The sequence below is a fragment of the Aulonocara stuartgranti genome, assembly GCF_965226115.1.
Source record: "Aulonocara stuartgranti genome assembly, chromosome: 23".
In the NCBI taxonomy this organism is placed as follows: domain Eukaryota; kingdom Metazoa; phylum Chordata; class Actinopteri; order Cichliformes; family Cichlidae; genus Aulonocara; species Aulonocara stuartgranti.
In genome coordinates, this window is record NC_138958.1 from 41,061,311 (window position 1) to 41,079,367 (window position 18,057).

Consider the following 18,057-nt stretch of genomic DNA (forward strand, 5'->3'; position numbering starts at 1 on the left):
ATTTGAGAGCAAAGTTTAGACATAAAAAGAAACGTCAAACATGGGCTCAGGATATCAGAATCAGAATCAGAATACTTTATTGATCCCTGGGGGAAATTATTTTTTGTTACAGTGCTCCATTTTAAACCAACATTAAGACAAGACAGACAATACGCTAACTAAGAATAGTACAATATATACATATATATACATACATACATACATAAGTCACTTATAAATAAATAGTTGGAAAAGAAACATGTGTAGTTGTAGCAGCAAACAGTGTGTTAAGTGGATGCGTTGTACAGGGAGATGGCCACAGGCAGGAATGATTTCCTGTGTCGTTCAGTGGTGCTTTTCGGTAATCTCAGTCTCTCACTGAACGAGCTCCTGTGACTGACCAACATGTCATGGAGTGGGTGGGAGGTGTTATCCAACATTGTCTTTATCTTGGACAGCATCCGCCTCTCCGACACCACCTTGAGGGAGTCCAGCTCCATCCCCACAACATTGCTGGCCTTACGGATCAGTTTATTAAGTCTGTTGGCATCTGCGACCCTCAGCCTGCTCCCCCAGCATGCAACAGCATAGAGGATCGCACTGGCCACCACAGACTCATAGAAAATCCTCAGCATTTTCTGGCAGATGTTGAAGGACCTCAGTCGCCTCAAAAAATAGAGACGACTCTGGCCCTTCCTGTAAAGTGCTGTGGTGTTTTTAGCCCAGTCCAGTTTATTGTCAATGTGTACTCCAAGGTATTTATAGTCCTCCACAATGTCAACACTGACCCCCTGGATTGAAACAGGGGTCAAGTGTTTCCTGGTCTTCCTGAAGTCCACGATCAGTTCCTTGGTCTTTGCCACGTTGAGCTGCAGATGATTCTGCTCACACCACGTGACAAAGGAGTCGACCACAGCCCGGTACTCTGTCTCATCATCCCTGCTGATGCATCCAACCACCGCAGAGTCATCAGAAAACTTCTGAAGATGGCAGGTCTCTGTGCAGTGGCTGAAGTCTGTGGTGTAGAGGGTGAAGAGGAAGGGGGAGAGGACAGTCCCCTGTGGTGCCCCTGTGTTGCTAATCACCTTGTCAGACACACACTGTGGGAGACGTACATATTGTGGTCTTCCTGTCAGGTAATCAACAATCCAGGACACCAGAGAAGCATCCACCTGCATCGCTGCTAACTTATCACCCAGGAGGGTCGGCCTGATGGTGTTGAAAGCACTGGAAAAGTCAAAAAACATGACCCTCACAGTGCTCGCCGGCTGGTCCAGATGGGTGTAGACACGATTGAGCAGGTAGATGATGGCGTCCTCTGTTCCGAGACGAGGCTGATAAGCGAACTGAAGGGGATCCAGATGTGGTCTTACTATGGGTCGCAGCTGGTCCAGGATGAGCCTTTCCAGGGTCTTCATGATGTGGGAGGTCAGTGCCACGGGCCTATAATCCTGGGGGCCACTGGGACGAGGCGTCTTTGGTACAGGGACGAGGCATGATGTCTTCCACATCACCGGGACCCTCTGCAGACTCTGACTCAGCATAAACAGTTTATGAAAGACTCCACACAGCTGGGGGGCACAGGCCTTGAGGACAAGGGGACTCACTCCGTCTGGTCCAGCAGACTTGCCTGAGTGAAGTCTCCTCATTTGCATCTCAACCTGGTATTGAGTGAAGGTGATGGGTGGGGGAGGGGTGTCAGGAATCTCACAGGAGGCAACATGTGAAGAGAGAGGCTGGCACAGTGGTGTGGCTCTGGATTCCAGGCTGACTGCAGGTGAGGTTGTGGGGGTGGGAGCAGACACTGTGGTGTCGAATCTATTGAAAAACAGATTCAACTCGTCAGCTCTATTCTCACCTCCCTCAGCTCCCCTGCTGTTGGTTGGCCTGAATCCAGTGATGGTCTTCATGCCCCTCCACACCTCTCTCATGCTGTTCTGCTGGAGTTTCCACTCCAGCTTCCTCCTGTAATTGTCCTTAGCCTCTCTGATCTTGTCCTTTAGTAACACCTGGACCTTCCTCACCTCCTCTTTGTTGCCCCCTCTGAAAGCCCTCTTCTTGTTGTTGAGGAGGGCTTTGATGTCCTTAGTCACCCACGGCTTGTTATTTGGGTAACAATGAACAGTCTGAGCTGGAACAATGGAGTCGGTGCAGAAAGTTATGTAGCCTGTGATACACTCAGTAAGCCCATTGATGTCCTCGGCGTGAGGCTCACAGAGTGTTTCCCAGTCGGTCACCTCGAAACAGCCCTGTAGTTCTGCTAAGGCCTCCTCTGACCACCTCCTAACAGTCCTGGTGGTCACAGGTTCCCTCCTCACAATTGGCACATAGCGGGGGGTGAGGTGAATCAGGTTATGATCTGACCTACCAAGTCATGAGGTCAGTAATTACAGTGTCTGTGTCCTGTTTTAAGATCGATGTAAAATGTATGTAAAATTGTTTTCAGCCAACATGAGAAAATTAAATAAACTTGTGCCTATGATTTTATTACTGATGCCCATCAGGGAAACACAAAGACTGTAGAGGCAGACACGCTATTTTCATCATCAACACGTTTCCATTTGTTTTGCAGTTTATCAGCAGGACCCTGCTGGAAAACTATCTGCACAGCTGATGAATGACCACTTTTTAGTTTCAAAGGGACATGAGGGATACTTCCCAGAGTCTGACCTGCATCGATCCAGCTGCTCAGTGTCCGTGGTTACCATAGTTACTGCATAAGGTCCTGTGAATTAAACAGCTGGCACTGCAGTAACTTACCGGCGAAATGAGTGTTTACATTTTCATTACAAAAGAACTGTCTGGCTTGGTTAACTTGGTTAAATATGACTGACACCCGTAAATGAAGCAGCATCTGGCTGCAGTTTAAAGATATTGTGAATAGCAGAGCAGAGTGCTTTTACTGTAAAATGAAAATAACAGTAAGAGCAGGTTCCACCACAAACCTGCACAGACAGATCAGAACTGTCCATCCCACAGTGCAGTTGGAGGATAGAGGGCAAGCTGGCTCAACGTCTACTGACCCTGTGGTGTCTGGTCCCAAACCAACAACAACTGCTGCAGAAGCTACTAGTGCATCAGCCCATCTTACTGCAACTCAAAGCACAATAAGTCAGTTTATACCAAAGCAGATGACCTCAGCCAAACAGCACAGTATTGATGAGGGGTTGGCTAACATGATTGTCACTGATTTCCAGCCCTTTTCCATTATGGAGGATAAAGGTTTTAAAGGTTTTGTCAAAGCCTTAAATCTCACATACACTCTACCTAGTAGGAAAACACGGTCCCTAACAATAATCCCAAAAGTATATGGCACAGAACATGCATTATGGCAAGACAGGGTGAAAAAAAGCTCCATCGGTTTGCCTGACAACTCACTGCTGGACCTCTTGAACCACCTGCTCTTTCGAGTCTGTCACTTGCCACTTTATTGAAAATTACAAGATGACATCTTTGTCTGCTGGACTGCTTTGACATCACTGACAGACACACTACAGAAATGTTGGTAGAGGAGCTATTAAAAGTGGCAAATGAGTGGCAAGTACAGGACAAAGTGGTGTGATGTGTGAGTGATAATGCTGCAAACATCACCAAGGCCATAAAAATTCTGAAGTGGACCCACCACCCATGTTTAGCACATACATTAAACCTGTTGATAAGAGATTCCCTGAAGGTGGTGAAAACAACCGTGGACAAGGTAAAGGCTAATGTGGAGTTTTTCCACAGAAGCACAGTAGCTGCAAAGAGGCTAAAGTCCACACAGCGCCAGATGGAGTTACCTGAACTGAGGCATTCTTGAAACAAAAGATGCCAGTATCTCCACCATGGCCCTGATCAGTGCACCTGTTGATACGTTAAGTCAAGAGGAATGGGAGCTGGTGAAAGACGTCTGCACCGTCCTGCAACCATTTGAGGAAGTGACCGTTGAGATAAGTACAGACAGGTACCTTGCACAGTTTTTTTTTCTCTACTATTCGGTCACTAATATACATTGCAGAAACAACACATATGATTGACAAAACTAAATTGAAAAATTAAATATGCCACATAATTAAAAAACAAAACTAATTTTAAAAGTTGCTGTTTTCTCTCCTTCAGCTATGTCACAGCCTCCAAAATGCTCCTGCTTAGCAAAGGTCTTCAGCCAGTGACAGCCCAACACCAACTGACAGTAACCGTGCAGAAAGTAAAGGAATTGGTTGCGGATCTTTGTTCAACCATGGATCGAAAATATCTGCGTATGGAGTTCAACACTGTCCTCTCAGAAACTGCATTACTGGATCCTAGGTTTAAAAAGCTTCCATTCAGAAATGAAAGAGCTACAGGAGATGCTACAAAGAGAAATACTACATGTTACGACCCGTAAGGGTAAACTTACTAGTTTCATGAGTAACAGTCTGGCTCTTTCTGAAAGTCAAAAGAAAATAGCTCTCAATTGCCAAGACAAAGAAAGGGGCGGCTAAGTACTTTGATTGGTCGATTCCGATTGGTCTGTGTGGGGATCACACTTATCCCACAGAGACAAAGCATGTGCTGACAGGAGGGTTTTTAACAATTCATACATTCTATATTTCAGTTTCATTTTACATGCTAAGAGGCTGTGGTTGTTACATTCTGCCATCACCTAAGAAAGTAAACTTTGAATGATGAAAGATTAGCCTGATTCATCCATCCATCCTCTTCTGCTTATCCAACTCAGGGTCACAGAGGACTGGAGTCTCACCCAGTTGTCACAGGATGGACAGGTCACAAGCTGATTGCAGGGCTAAGACGTCATTGAGGATAATTTATAAAATAAATGTGACTTCGAAGCACACCTTAAACATCAAAATGATGAGCTGTATGTAATCTGATTATTTGTTGTGAATGTATTTAGCTGAACACATTGGAGTTAGAAAGAACTTGAAATACCATAAATTGCTAATATTAGCAATGTTTTGTCCGTTTTATTAATACAATAAGTTGATTACTGAACAGATTTAATTACAGTTCTAGAAAGAAGAAATTAGCAGATCACAATCACCACCACCAAAATCACCACTCCTACATGCCTACATGCACAATTAGGTGCACGATCAGGTGGTGCCAGCCCAGGCCCCTAATTTGTCCCAGCTGTGTTCCCACCTGTTCCCCGTCCTCTCATTATCTTTCTGTGTACTGAAGTCTTCTGTCCTCCTTTGTTCAGGGTCAGGTTTTCTCTTGTCTTTTGCGCCATGGCTCCAATTGCAAAGTATCTTTGTATCCACGCCAAGTTTCATGTTTATTTTTAGTTTCCCCAGTTTAGGTTATTGTTTTTTCTTGTCTTTGTTTACCTTATGCATTACTCTGCATTTCTCCATCAGCCACATTAAACGGCTTGCTTTTTGCTAATTCAAGTTTTGTTCCTTCGTGTCTGCATACTGGGTCCACTATTCACACAGTCTGCTTCGGCACGCTGTGACATTTGTACTACCAAATACAAGCGTGTATTTGGTAGTACAACATTAAGATCATTCAATCCTGCCTGGTACCGCACATGACCATGGCTGGAGTACTCTGTTGTGCGGGATGCATGCTTCTGTTTTGCCTGTCGGAAATAAGGCAGCACTGTTAATGAGAGGGATTTAGTTTTTACCTTAACTGGTTTTAACAACTGGAAAGCAGCACTTGATTGAGACAAGGGGCTGCTGAGTCATGTGTCCAGCCACAACTATGTGCATGCTTCAACCATCTGGACTGAGCATAAAAGCAGAGAGGCCACAGGGGCTGCTTTGGATTCAGTGTTGGTTGGTAAACTATAACCTGGAGGAAAAAAAACATTACTATGTCTTGAGTATTGGTAGTGCTATAACGTTTCTCTGTGTAAATGAGTTGGGGCTCTGTGGGACTGCAGAACCCTTGAGATATGATGCAGGGGTTAATGATAATGACATTGCTTAAGGTATTTTTCTTAAAGTGATGGAATATACCTTAGAGAAGGATGAGGAGCTGGCAAGCATTACTAAGGGTATCCCAAAAAAAAAGCAAAATACACAATTTTGGATAAGGACGTCCGAAATGAAATTATCCAATCAGTGGCTGGAGAGGTCAGGAAAAAATATGACCTCTCAGTCAGTTGGTCTGTGCAGTGTTTCTGAGGCTCTTAGTGCAGCACCTTAAAGAAACGTGAGGTTTTTCCGTGAGGATGACTGCTGGGGAGTGTCTTCTCCTGATGAGGATGAGTCACATCCAACAAAGAGAAGGAAAACAGTGAGCAAACACCTGGATCAAAGTATTGTGCTCTGAACTTTGGGCCATACAGACTCTGGTGAACTTACCATTTCTCCCCATAAGTCTCTGAAAAGATCCCTGCTCATCATCCTTGACTGGGGCCATTTCAGAAATGGAAACTAGATTTTACCATAAGAATAATGACCTGATGAGAGCCATATCTAGTCTTGCACCCAAATCTAGCACATTTCTAGACCCCACCCTGTTGCACCCTCTGGCTGTGATGGCTGGCACTGTAGCAGATGTTGTAAATCTGAAAAATGAAGTTCTTGTGGCAAAACAGATGCTGCTCAAACAATGATCAAAGGAAACAGACCTGTCCACTGTGTGTAAAGTCCTACAGGAGTACAAGGAAACCTTTCCTGAGTTGCATAACTTGTGTGTAACAGCCCTGGTGATTGGTGTGTCTTCAGCATCATGTGAGAGTTCCTTCTCAACTTTGTCACAGGTCCTAACCTGTCACACCATGTTACATAAAAGGAAGAGGAATTGGTGATCTTGATCCATAAGAAGTCCATAATGAATAACTTTGGATGAATTTGTAAGAGTTTTTGGAAAGGGAAACAGGAGACTGTTGTTGTAGAGTGGACTGAGGAGAAAGGACAGTGGAGCTGTTCAGTTGCAAAAATCTGTTGTATTCTACAAAATAGTTTTACAGTTGTAGGGAAACATGGTGAACTGTGTTTTTTTTAAATTGCCAACCCTGTAAATATTGGCTATATTGAGAAGTCTTATTTTATTCTTACTTTATTTTGCAAATTTATTTGAGAATTAGGTCATCCAGTTAAGATAAATTTTATGTTCTTGGTTTTAAAGATCTAGATGGATATTTTATTTTATTCTGTATTTTATTTTATTTTTTTATTCTATTTTTCTGTTTGTTTGTTTTTTCAAGACTTGGTGAACTGAGTTTTTTTATAACTCAGCCCAACCCTTTTTAATTTTGTTAATATGAGCAATACTGAGAAGTGTTATTGTTGGGTTTTAATATATCTGATATCGAGTATCTCTTTGTGAGAAATTTCACTTTTGTGAGATACTGTTATCGAGCACACCACCCCTTTCCCGCCTCCATTGCCACCATGTGCCATCTTTACATTTCTGTCTGCCCCCTCATTTATGCCTGTCTAGAACCGGCCCAGAAAATTGATGTAATTGTACTTGACCCCAAAAATCTTTGAAATATGGTATCTAATCAGTTGAGTACTCTGGATGGCATTACCTTGGCCTCCAGCAACACTGTGAAAAAACTTGGAGTCATTTTTGACCAGGATATCTAAAATTAAATCCTGTCTCAGGGTGACGCTGAAAAACTAGTTCATGCATTTATTGCTTCTAGTCTGGACTACTGTAATTCGTTATTATCAGGATATCCTAATAACTCACTGAAAAGGGAGAAAGATACCATCTGTACTTTTAAAATGAGGCTTTGAAGGAAATGTCAGTAAATAGTGCAGATGATCTACTGTCAATCTATAGAATTTTCTGTTTTACTAGTTTTGGAAAAGTCTGTGAAAGTCCGATAAAAAAAAAAAAAAATCTCCTGGCAAAAAACTAACAGGACATTTTCTTTTTTTCAATTGAATTTATTTTTACAGTTTTTAGTGCACACTCCTTCTTAGGTTAAACTCTTTTCCCAATCTGGTGATTTGAGGAGAAAGACATGGTGCAATTGATCCAGCAATTTTTGGTTTGGCCTGGGATAGATTGGGATTGGTTGCTCTTGAAGCTTGTTTTTCACGGTCAGAGTAGGGTGGAGGTGAAGCTGTGGAAAACTTGTCCAAATCTGGCCCTGGTTTTACGTCTGATGATGTTGACCTTGCTGGTCTGTCATTTTGCTCTGGCCTTTTTTTTTTAATGTGGTCTAGACTAGTGTGGACAAGAGAGGAAGGAATTCATCAAAGTGACCCAAATAAAACTGAAAGCATGCTTATATAAAACAAACTTGGTCTATATCAGTGGAGGAAACGTAAGAGAACCACTTTTTTATAGCATAATGGATATTCAGGTATGCTAATGTGTCAATATTGTAGGAAAAACAATGACTGCTGGTCTGTCATTTTGCTCTGGCCTTTTTTTTAATGTGAGTTAATTTAGCTTCACATTTTATTTCTGCAATTTTTTTATTTGTAAATTGGAAGTTTGGATTATTTTAAGTTGTACTTACTTTGAGTTCAGAACTTGGAATACATGGAGATTCTGTAGAATACATGTAGAGCAAACTGATTGAGTGGCTGATATGCAAACTCTGATCCAGAAAAAGCTGATGCTTTGATACTTTTTTTCTTCCACAACCAAAGGTTAAAAACTTACATTTAGAACCAGGTATTGTGTACACTGTGGTAATTATTAGCATTAGTCATTAATTACCACACACTAAGAAGCTACTTTTGAATCAATAATTCCATTCTAAGAAATACGTGTGTATGACACATACAAACAAAGAAGCTATAACGGACTAGTGTGGACAAGTGAGGAGGGAATTCACAGAAGTCACATGACTCAAATAAAACTGAAAGCATGCTTATATAAAACAAAGTCATACTCAGCCTACATCAGTGAAGGCAACACCAGAGAACCACTATTTTTCCATCACAATTGGATACTCAGGTATGCTAACATTGTGTTATCATTTCAGTACTGTAAGAAAAACAATTATTAAATGCAACTGGCATTTAATCAACTACCTGTTTTATTCACAGGTAGTCAGTGCAAAAAACATGAGCTTCATTAGGAAACTTATAAAATTTATTCGGGGTAAGCAGATTTTTTTTGGGTAACATTTTTATGGCTTAAATATTTGTGATGGTTTGCTTGTTTGTTTGTAGCTCTGCTTTAATAAGTTCTTAAATTTTGAGTTTTTTTGTTTGTTTGTTTTCTGTTTTTCATTTACTCCCAGTATGTTTTCATGCATATTAAGCTCTTTGGGCTTTTTCATATATTATTGCTCTTTACAGATAAAACTTGCTTGACTTGACTTACCAAATAGCTTGATGATATTTACGTTTTGGGTTTTTTTTTTCTGTTGTTATTTCAATTATATTTGCATGTTCGAAATAAAATTATATCTATCTATCTGTCTGTCTATCTATCTATCTACATACCTACATACCTACATACCTACCTACCTACCAAATAGCTTTTTGAGGTGTGTAAATCAAAGCTGCTAAAATAAGAAAATCCTCGATTCTCGTGTTATCTTGATCTGGATTAGTCATAGATGTTTGCAGAGTGAATTTATAATGCAAAAGATACCATCATGTACTTTTGTTCTGAACGCGGAAAATGGTAACATTTAATTTGACATAAGAAAATGAAATAAGTAAATTATATAAGTAACACTGAATATGGAAAAGTGTTGCAAAAATGTTGCTACATTGTCATATTTTAATTGCAGGTACTCCACCTCCCCCTCCCCCTCCACCTTTATCTCCTCGTAAGATATTTCAAATATAATACAAAATTGTTTAAATATTAAGATTAAATCATCACATGATTATTTTTTTAAAATTCCCTTGTGTTGTTATTCACAAAATTAACATGTTCACTTTACAGTTTTACAGAAAGAAGAAAGGAACATACCATGGATGTGAGTATTATGGGCGTGGTTCTTTTTTGTGTTCCAGAACTTTGATGTGACTCGTGTTTTTTACACATGCTTGTTATTAGATGTAAATGTCAGACCAGATTATATAATGTATAAATGTATCGGTAGAGAGTTTCAGACCTCCAATGTGCAGCTGTTCTGTTGGCAATGAATCACAGTGCTGAGCAGAGATGGGCAGTAACGCGTTACTTGTAACGCGTTACTGTAATCTGATTACTTTTTTCAAGTAACGAGTAAAGTAAGGGATTACTATTGCAAAATCGGTAATTAGATTACCGTTACTTTCCCGTAGGAACGCTGCGTTACTGCGTTACTAAAACCGTGATTTTTTTTGCGAGAATGTCTCATGACAGTGACGTAAGCAAGTGCGACGTTGGTGACAGCAGCTGTGTGCAGATCAACAATGGATAATATATCGAGTGCGGGAGAGAGTATGAGCGTGCAGCGTTTAAAGTGTGGAAGTACTGACCTTACTTTGAGTTTGATTCCATAAAAAGTGACAAAAACATTAGCGTCCATCGTGCGTGGGAAGAAAACTTCTTTTTACAGCGAAAAAAACCCCTAAACTTCCGAGCAAGCACCGAGTAGCTACGACGTGATGGGAAACTCACAGAGACACTCGCGCGGATTCTTCAACTGACCGCAGCACACCTACACCAGGGTAACCCTCCGCCTACCCTGCTCCTGCTTTACAGGTGAAAATAGAGCAAAAGGACCGCTGAGTCTTTGACTTTATTTATTTTCTGCTGTGTTTTACTTGCATCTGTTTGAAAGAGTGAGTGAAAACACAAAAAATATTTTATTTTATGTGCTGGAATGTGTAGAAAATAGGTTTAAATGTTAAACTAATTTATTCAAGTCAGAGAATGTTGCATATAATTAAATGTTTTGCTTGATGCATAAAGTTAAAAGATTAAAACTGATAAAACAAGTTAAAAAAAGAGACTTTTCCATTTGATTACATTTTGTATGATGGATTATGTAGAAAAAGTAGAATTGGGCTGAAAGATCTATCGCTTTATCACCTCTTCAGGTTGTAAATCGTGTTTTTAAAAAGTAACTAAGTAACTAAGTAATTAATTACTTTTGAAAATAAGTAATCAGTAAAGTAACGGGATTACTTTTTGGGGGGAGTAATCAGTAATTAGTTACTGATTACTTTTTTCAAGTAACTTGACCAACACTGGTGCTGAGTGTGCACTGAGTGCTAAAATAAATGTATTAAATTAGGAATTCAAAAGATTAATCATTTTCTGCTACTTGTTTGTCTCTTGCTGTTATACTTATTATAATCTTTAGAAATCAGCATCACATTTTCCTCTTCCGCCTCTTACAATCAGACCAATGAGTTACATGAAACATCAAATGCCTCATTTATGTAACTTCGCACACTGAGGCAGAACGCTTGAGTTATCAGTTTATTGTGTTATTTTGTGTTTGTTTATATTACTGTTGTATAATGTTAAACTGTAAGTGCACACTAAATCCTATTGTAATTTTCTTAATGAACAGTGAAAGAGAGCGAGACCTGCAGCTTGTCAGAGATTACAAGCCTCACAAAGATGTCCAGCATCTCAGAATTATGCTTTATGGACCACCAGGTGCTGGAAAGTCCAGCTTCATCAACTCTGTCGACAGTGTTTTAAGAGGCAAAATCGCAACTCGAGCTTTGGCAGCAGCAACCTCTGGTGACAGCTTCACCATTGCAGTATGTATGAGGATGTACAGTGGCTTGCAAAAGTATTCGGTCCCCAGGGCTTCTCACATTTAGTCACATTACAGCCACAAACATGAATCAATTTTATTGGAATTCCACGTGAAAGACCAATACAAAGTGGTGCACACGTGAGAAGTGGAACGAAAATCATACATGATTCCAAACATTTTTTACAAATAAATAACTGCAAAGTGGGGTGTGTGTAATTATTCAGCCCCCTGAGTCAATACTTTGTAGAACCACCTTTTGCTGCAATTACAGCTGCCAGTCTTTTAGGGTCTGTCTCTACCAGCTTTGCACATCTACAGACTGAAATCCTTGCCCATTCTTCTTTGTAAAACAACTCCAGCTCAGTCAGATTAGATGGACAGCATTTGTGAAGTTTTCAGATTTTCCCACAGATTCTCGACTGGATTTAGATCTGGACTTTGACTGGGCCGTTCTAACACATGGATATGTTTTGTTTTAAACCATCCCATTGTTGCCCTGGCTTTATGTTTAGGGTCATTGTCCTGCTGGAAGGTGAACCTCTGCCCCAGTCTCAAGTCTTTTGCAGACTCCAAGAGGTTTTCTTCCAAGATTGCCCTGTATTTGGCTCCATCCAGCTTCCCATCAACTCTGACCAGCTTCCCTGTCCCTGCTGAAGAGAAGCCCCCCCAGAGCATGATGCTGCCACCACCATATTTGACAGTGGGGATGGTGTGTTCAGACTGATGTGCAGTGTTAGTTTTCCACACATAGCGTTTTGCATTTTGGCCAAAAGGTTCCAATTTGGTGTCATCTGACCAGAGCACCTTCTTCCACATGTTTGCTGTGTCCCCCACATGGCTTGTGGCAAACTGCAAACGGGACTTCTTATGGTTTTCTGTTAACAATGGCTTTCTTCTTGCCACTCTTCCATAAAGGCCAACGTTGTGCAGTGCACCACTAATAGTTGTCCTATGGACAGATTCCCCCACCTGAGCTGTAGATCTCTGCAGCTCGTCCAGAGTCACCATGGGCCTCTTGGCTGCATTTCTGATCAGCGCTCTCCTTGTTCGGCCTGTGAGTTGAGGTGGACGGCCTTGTCTTGGTAGGTTTACAGTTGTGCCATACTCCTTCCATTTCTGAATGAGCGCTTGAACAGCGCTCCGTGGGATGTTCAAGGCTTGGGAAATCTTTTTGCAGCCTAAGCCTGCTTTAAATTTCTCAATAACTTTATCCCTGACCTGTCTGGTGTGTTCTTTGGACTTCATGGTGTTGTTGCTCCCAATATTCTCTTAGACAACCTCTGAGGCCATCACAGAGCAGCTGTATTTGTACTGACATTAGATTACACACAGGTGCACTCTATTTAGTCATTAGCACTCATCAGGCATGTCTATGGGCAACTGACTGCACTCAGACCAAAGGGGGCTGAATAATTACACACACCCCACTTTGCAGTTATTTATTTGTAAAAATGTTTGGAATCATGTATGATTTTTGTTCCACTTCTCACGTGTGCACCACTTTGTGTTGGTCTTTCACGTGGAATTCCAATAAAATGAATTCATGTTTGTGGCTGTAATGTGACAAAATGTGGGAAAGTTCAAGGGGGCTGAATACTTTTGCAAGCCACAGTATCTATTCTTATGGCATTTGCTGTTAGAGCATTACATGAAAAAACAGATTTTCTAGCACTACACACTGCAGTGGTAACTGCCATATAGACACTGAACTAGAAAAAGTAAGATAGTAGGTACAACTAGACTGTAAATTATTTGGTAAACTTTTTAGGGTCTCTAGTATCCTGAACTAATGTAACAACACTACATTTTTTATTTACAGTTCAGGACATATAAAATTCAGTAAGGAGAGCCAGGAACGTTTTACCCTTTTGTCTTCAATGACACCATGGGCCTTCAGTCCAGTGACAAAGGAATTCATGTGGAAGACATCAAACTTGCCATTAGAGGACATGTAAACGAAGATTACAGGGTATGAAATCTTCATTCAGATGCTTGTACACAGTGCTGTGATACAGAAACTGTATCATGCAAAAAGGTTTCAGTGACTTTGCTTTTTTCCAGTTCAATCCCACATCTCCGTTGCCTGAAACAAATTCCAGCTACAACAGTTTTCCCACTTTAGATGACAAAGTCCACATTCTGGTTTTAGTTATTCCTGCTGACACAGTGAGCATAATGAATGATGAAACTGTCAGGAAGATGAAAGATGTCAGATCAGCAGCTCGTGACAAAGGTGAGAGCAGTTGTCGTTCATATGATGTACAATTTCAAATACCTGAAAAACATGAGATAAGAATTAATCAACATACTTTATTAATCCCTAAGAAATTATGTAATTGATTGCATTGGTTTCTGTATTGGCAGGGATCCCACAAATAGCTCTCATGACTAAAATTGATGAAGCCTGTCCTGAAGTCAAAAAAGACATAAAGAACGTCTACAAGAGCAAGTACTTGAATAAGCAGGTGAAGTAACTTTCATGCATATGTAGACAGTTTACACATGAATATAACATCTCTAATTTAGCTGTACATTTCAGTATATTTGTACAGAAACCTCAGCTGGAATCAGTACAAATAATTCAAGAAGTAATTTATAATTATGTCACTAGTGCAACAATACAGTTTCAGTTTTTAAAATGTAATTTTGTTTAAACTTAGATGGAAACAGTGAGCATGAACCTGGGTATTCCACTGAACTGCATCTTCCTCGTGAAGAACTACCACACAGAGATTGAGACGGAGAACGATGTGGATTCACTGATACTGAGTGTACTGAAAAAGATCATTGACTATGGAGAGGACTACCTGAATGACCAGGATGATCCTGACCTATAATCAGTGTGTGAGGGGGATAGAAAATGAAAATGTTATACAAAAAAGTCACACAAAAAGTTAATTTCATGAGAAATCTAATCCTACTGAATTTTTGTCTTGTTCTTGTTTTCTTTAACTTATTTTCTTTTGCAAATTAAATCCAAATAACCTTCCTGGAAAATCAATACATCTACTTTTTGTTCTTTACTGTATAATCAAAAATGTTAACTGCAGGAAGAATGACAGATATATGCATGTAACCTGTTGTCTGCTGTGTAACTCAAATAAATCATTGTAAGGCTGTCCTCTGTGAATCAGTGCATTAACACAGTGAATCCTAATTTTGCTAAGAAAATTAAAAAGCTAAAAAGATACACATGCACAGATGGAAGGTAAATGGAGGTGTGCTGATTTTGGTGGTGGTGACTGTGATCTGTTGAGTTGATTTCTTGTTTTCTGAACTGTAATTACATCTGCATCTTCTGCATCCACACCCATTTTCACACCTTGGCTCGTGTGATTAGGTAGAGGATCAATAAGGGGTCTGTTGGCTTAAAATCTGGGACCTTTACAAATGTTGACATATTACACGTGACTAACATAAACGCAACAGTTGTGTCACAAATAAACATCTTACTTTTCTAACAACATATAAAATACAAATTGCATGCTGCATTAACTTGAAGGGGTTAATCAAAACACATCTTGCAGTACACACTCTTTAACCACAGCTGGAAAACTTCACTGCTGTCAGGAGCCTGGGTCTCCTGACCCAGCGTTTTTAGTTCTTTGTGATTCTTGTATTTTGTACTTGTGTGATTTATTCTATGGTTTCTAGCTTTGATCCCTTGCCCTTCATGTTTCTCTGTGCCCCCTCTGTTCTGTGTACGTCTGTGTCTTTGCATGTTTGAGCTTCTTGTTTTCTGTCACTCTGCAGTGGCGTGTCTAGAAAATTTTTGTTGGGGGGGCCAGGTAGGGGCACAGATTTGGAGAAGGGTGGCAGATGTAATTGTCAGATAATGTTTAAAAAAAATTCTACCAACCGTTAACCATAATTCAATAACCCTATAAACCTAATAACCAAATGCGCTTTTAACTCTTATTAGAATGAGATTTTAACCACTACGGTGCAAAGTTTTTAGATACTGCGTTGATAAAGTACAAGAGATACAATCAGTCAGTGTTTATTCAGCAGTCAAGGACATCAATATTTGCATAGTATTTTTACTGACATGTAGTGCACATATGTTTTGGGCAAAAACATTTTTTAATATTAAAATACGAACATTTTAACATACAATTGGCAAATTAGCCAATGCCAATGCAAAACCAATGCCTATTAAAAAAAGAAGATAATCTTCTCACAAACTGGTGTTTGATTTTGAAACAGGAAAAAAGTGTGGAAACAAATGAAAAGACTAACATTTGAATAACACCTGAAAGCAAGTAAATACTTTCTATGCTGCCTTATGGTAAACTTTGGTAATATTGATGTATAAAGAACAACACTGGCTGATGATGAAATACAGTCAGCTGGCATGGTGACACTGCCAGTATTAACCTGCAGGGCTGGACTGGGACAAAAAATTGGGCATTTTCACTACAGACCAGCCCACCAGGTATTAAAGCCATAAAGCCTTTGAATGAAAACAAACGCTGTTGTGACAGCGATGTACACTGTCTTTTTGGTATATGTATGATCTCTATACATTTTACGTCAGATAAAAACTTTGTTCGCAAGATTCAGATAATTATTTAATAAAAGCTAAATATTTGAAATGAGAATAAGAAAGAAAAGTATTTCTTTGTGCCCCCCTCTCCCTGTTAATGCCCTACCTGGCCCCCTGGCAACACTTTGCTAGATCCGCCCCTGCACAGTTACCAGCTGTCAGCTACTTAGAAAAAGGATGCTGGTGTTATTTGTCTCTCAGAAACAGTTCATAACTTCCCTTCAACTCATTCATGTCACCTAAAAGGTAAACCTGTTTCTCCATCACTGTTCAGCTCTGATGATTCAGTAAGGACATCTCCTGGTTTCATCTTCATGTTTCCCTCTCACCACATATACGACCCATAGTAAGACCACATCTGGATCCCCTTCAGTTCGCTTATCAGCCTCGTCTCGGAACTGAGGACGCCATCATCTACCTGCTCAATCGTGTCTACACCCATCTGGACCAGCCGGCGAGCACTGTGAGGGTCATGTTTTTTGACTTTTCTAGTGCTTTCAACACCATCAGGCCGACCCTCCTGGGTGATAAGTTAGCAGCGATGCAGGTGGATGCTTCTCTGGTGTCCTGGATTGTTGATTACCTGACAGGAAGACCACAATATGTACGTCTCCCACAGTGTGTGTCTGACAAGGTGATTAGCAACACAGGGGCACCACAGGGGACTGTCCTCTCCCCCTTCCTCTTCACCCTCTTCACCACAGACTTCAGCCACTGCACAGAGACCTGCCATCTTCAGAAGTTTTCTGATGACTCTGCGGTGGTTGGATGCATCAGCAGGGATGATGAGACAGAGTACCGGGCTGTGGTCGACTCCTTTGTCACGTGGTGTGAGCAGAATCATCTGCAGCTCAACGTGGCAAAGACCAAGGAACTGATCGTGGACTTCAGGAAGACCAGGAAACACTTGACCCCTGTTTCAATCCAGGGGGTCAGTGTTGACATTGTGGAGGACTATAAATACCTTGGAGTACACATTGACAATAAACTGGACTGGGCTAAAAACACCACAGCACTTTACAGGAAGGGCCAGAGTCGTCTCTATTTTTTGAGGCGACTGAGGTCCTTCAACATCTGCCAGAAAATGCTGAGGATTTTCTATGAGTCTGTTGTGGCCAGTGCGATCCTCTATGCTATTGCATGCTGGGGGAGCAGGCTGAGGGTCGCAGATGCCAACAGACTTAATAAACTGATCCGTAAGGCCAGCAATGTTGTGGGGATGGAGCTGGACTCCCTCAAGGTGGTGTCGGAGAGGCGGATGCTGTCCAAGATAAAGACAATGTTGGATAACACCTCCCACCCACTCCATGACATGTTGGTCAGTCACAGGAGCTCGTTCAGTGAGAGACTGAGATTACCGAAAAGCACCACTGAACGACACAGGAAATCATTCCTGCCTGTGGCCATCTCCCTGTACAACGCATCCACTTAACACACTGTTTGCTGCTACAGCTACACATGTTTCTTTTCCAACTATTTATTTATAAGTGACTTATGTATGTATGTATGTATATATATGTATATATTGTACTATTCTTAGTTAGCGTATTGTCTGTCTTGTCTTAATGTTGGTTTAAAATGGAGCACTGTAACAAAAAATAATTTCCCCCAGGGATCAATAAAGTATTCTGATTCTGATTCTGATACAAACCGATATCATGACCAGCAGCTTTACAGCTGTGGCTCCAGCAAACATCAGCTGATACTAGAAATTAATATTAAATAAATTCTAACAACAGCTGATCAAGCTTAAACGTGCTGCTGTTGTTTAGCGCGACATCCGCTGGTTTCCTGTTTCTGGCGCAAAGTGGGAGATAAATAAACAAGAGAGACGATCAGCTGATCATTGATCAGTTTCATGATTAAAGTAGTAACAGACGAGGGAGGGAGGGAGGGAGGGGGGGGGATAAGAGAAGAGGCAGCTGTGCAGCGTAAAGACAGAATAAATCCAGCTTTGTGTCTTTTCCCA

General features: G+C 40.8%; 2 protein-coding genes across 2 annotated transcripts; both read left to right on the forward strand.

Moving 5' to 3' along the window:
- The first annotated feature begins 8,124 nt into the window (after positions 1–8,124).
- LOC309699837 (interferon-induced protein 44-like) lies at positions 8,125–13,396 on the forward strand. The gene is made up of 6 exons (XM_082523025.1): positions 8,125–8,838; positions 8,931–8,985; positions 9,626–9,664; positions 9,784–9,817; positions 11,348–11,543; positions 13,362–13,396. The coding sequence occupies exons 2-6, from the start codon at positions 8,949–8,951 to the stop codon at positions 13,383–13,385; spliced, it is 330 nt and encodes a 109-aa protein (XP_082379151.1). The 5' UTR covers positions 8,125–8,838; positions 8,931–8,948; the 3' UTR covers positions 13,386–13,396.
- LOC309699836 (interferon-induced protein 44-like) lies at positions 13,267–14,661 on the forward strand. Its single transcript, XM_082523024.1, has 4 exons — positions 13,267–13,511; positions 13,604–13,775; positions 13,907–14,007; positions 14,203–14,661. The coding sequence occupies exons 1-4, from the start codon at positions 13,428–13,430 to the stop codon at positions 14,377–14,379; spliced, it is 534 nt and encodes a 177-aa protein (XP_082379150.1). The 5' UTR covers positions 13,267–13,427; the 3' UTR covers positions 14,380–14,661.
- Positions 14,662–18,057: the final 3,396 nt, after the last annotated feature.

Excerpts from the sequence above, each read along its gene's own strand:
- LOC309699837 (XM_082523025.1), top strand. The coding sequence starts at position 8,949 with ATGAGCTTCATTAGGAAACTTATAAAATTTATTCGGG. Across the intron at positions 9,665-9,783 it reads CCCTCCACCTTTATCTCCTC|TTTTACAGAAAGAAGAAAGG; the intron begins GTAAGATATTTC and ends TTCACTTTACAG. Across the intron at positions 11,544-13,361 it reads GTGACAGCTTCACCATTGCA|TTCAGGACATATAAAATTCA; the intron begins GTATGTATGAGG and ends TTTTATTTACAG.
- LOC309699836 (XM_082523024.1), top strand. The coding sequence starts at position 13,428 with ATGGGCCTTCAGTCCAGTGACAAAGGAATTCATGTGGAAGACATCAAA. Across the intron at positions 13,512-13,603 it reads ATGTAAACGAAGATTACAGG|TTCAATCCCACATCTCCGTT; the intron begins GTATGAAATCTT and ends GCTTTTTTCCAG. Across the intron at positions 14,008-14,202 it reads GCAAGTACTTGAATAAGCAG|ATGGAAACAGTGAGCATGAA; the intron begins GTGAAGTAACTT and ends GTTTAAACTTAG.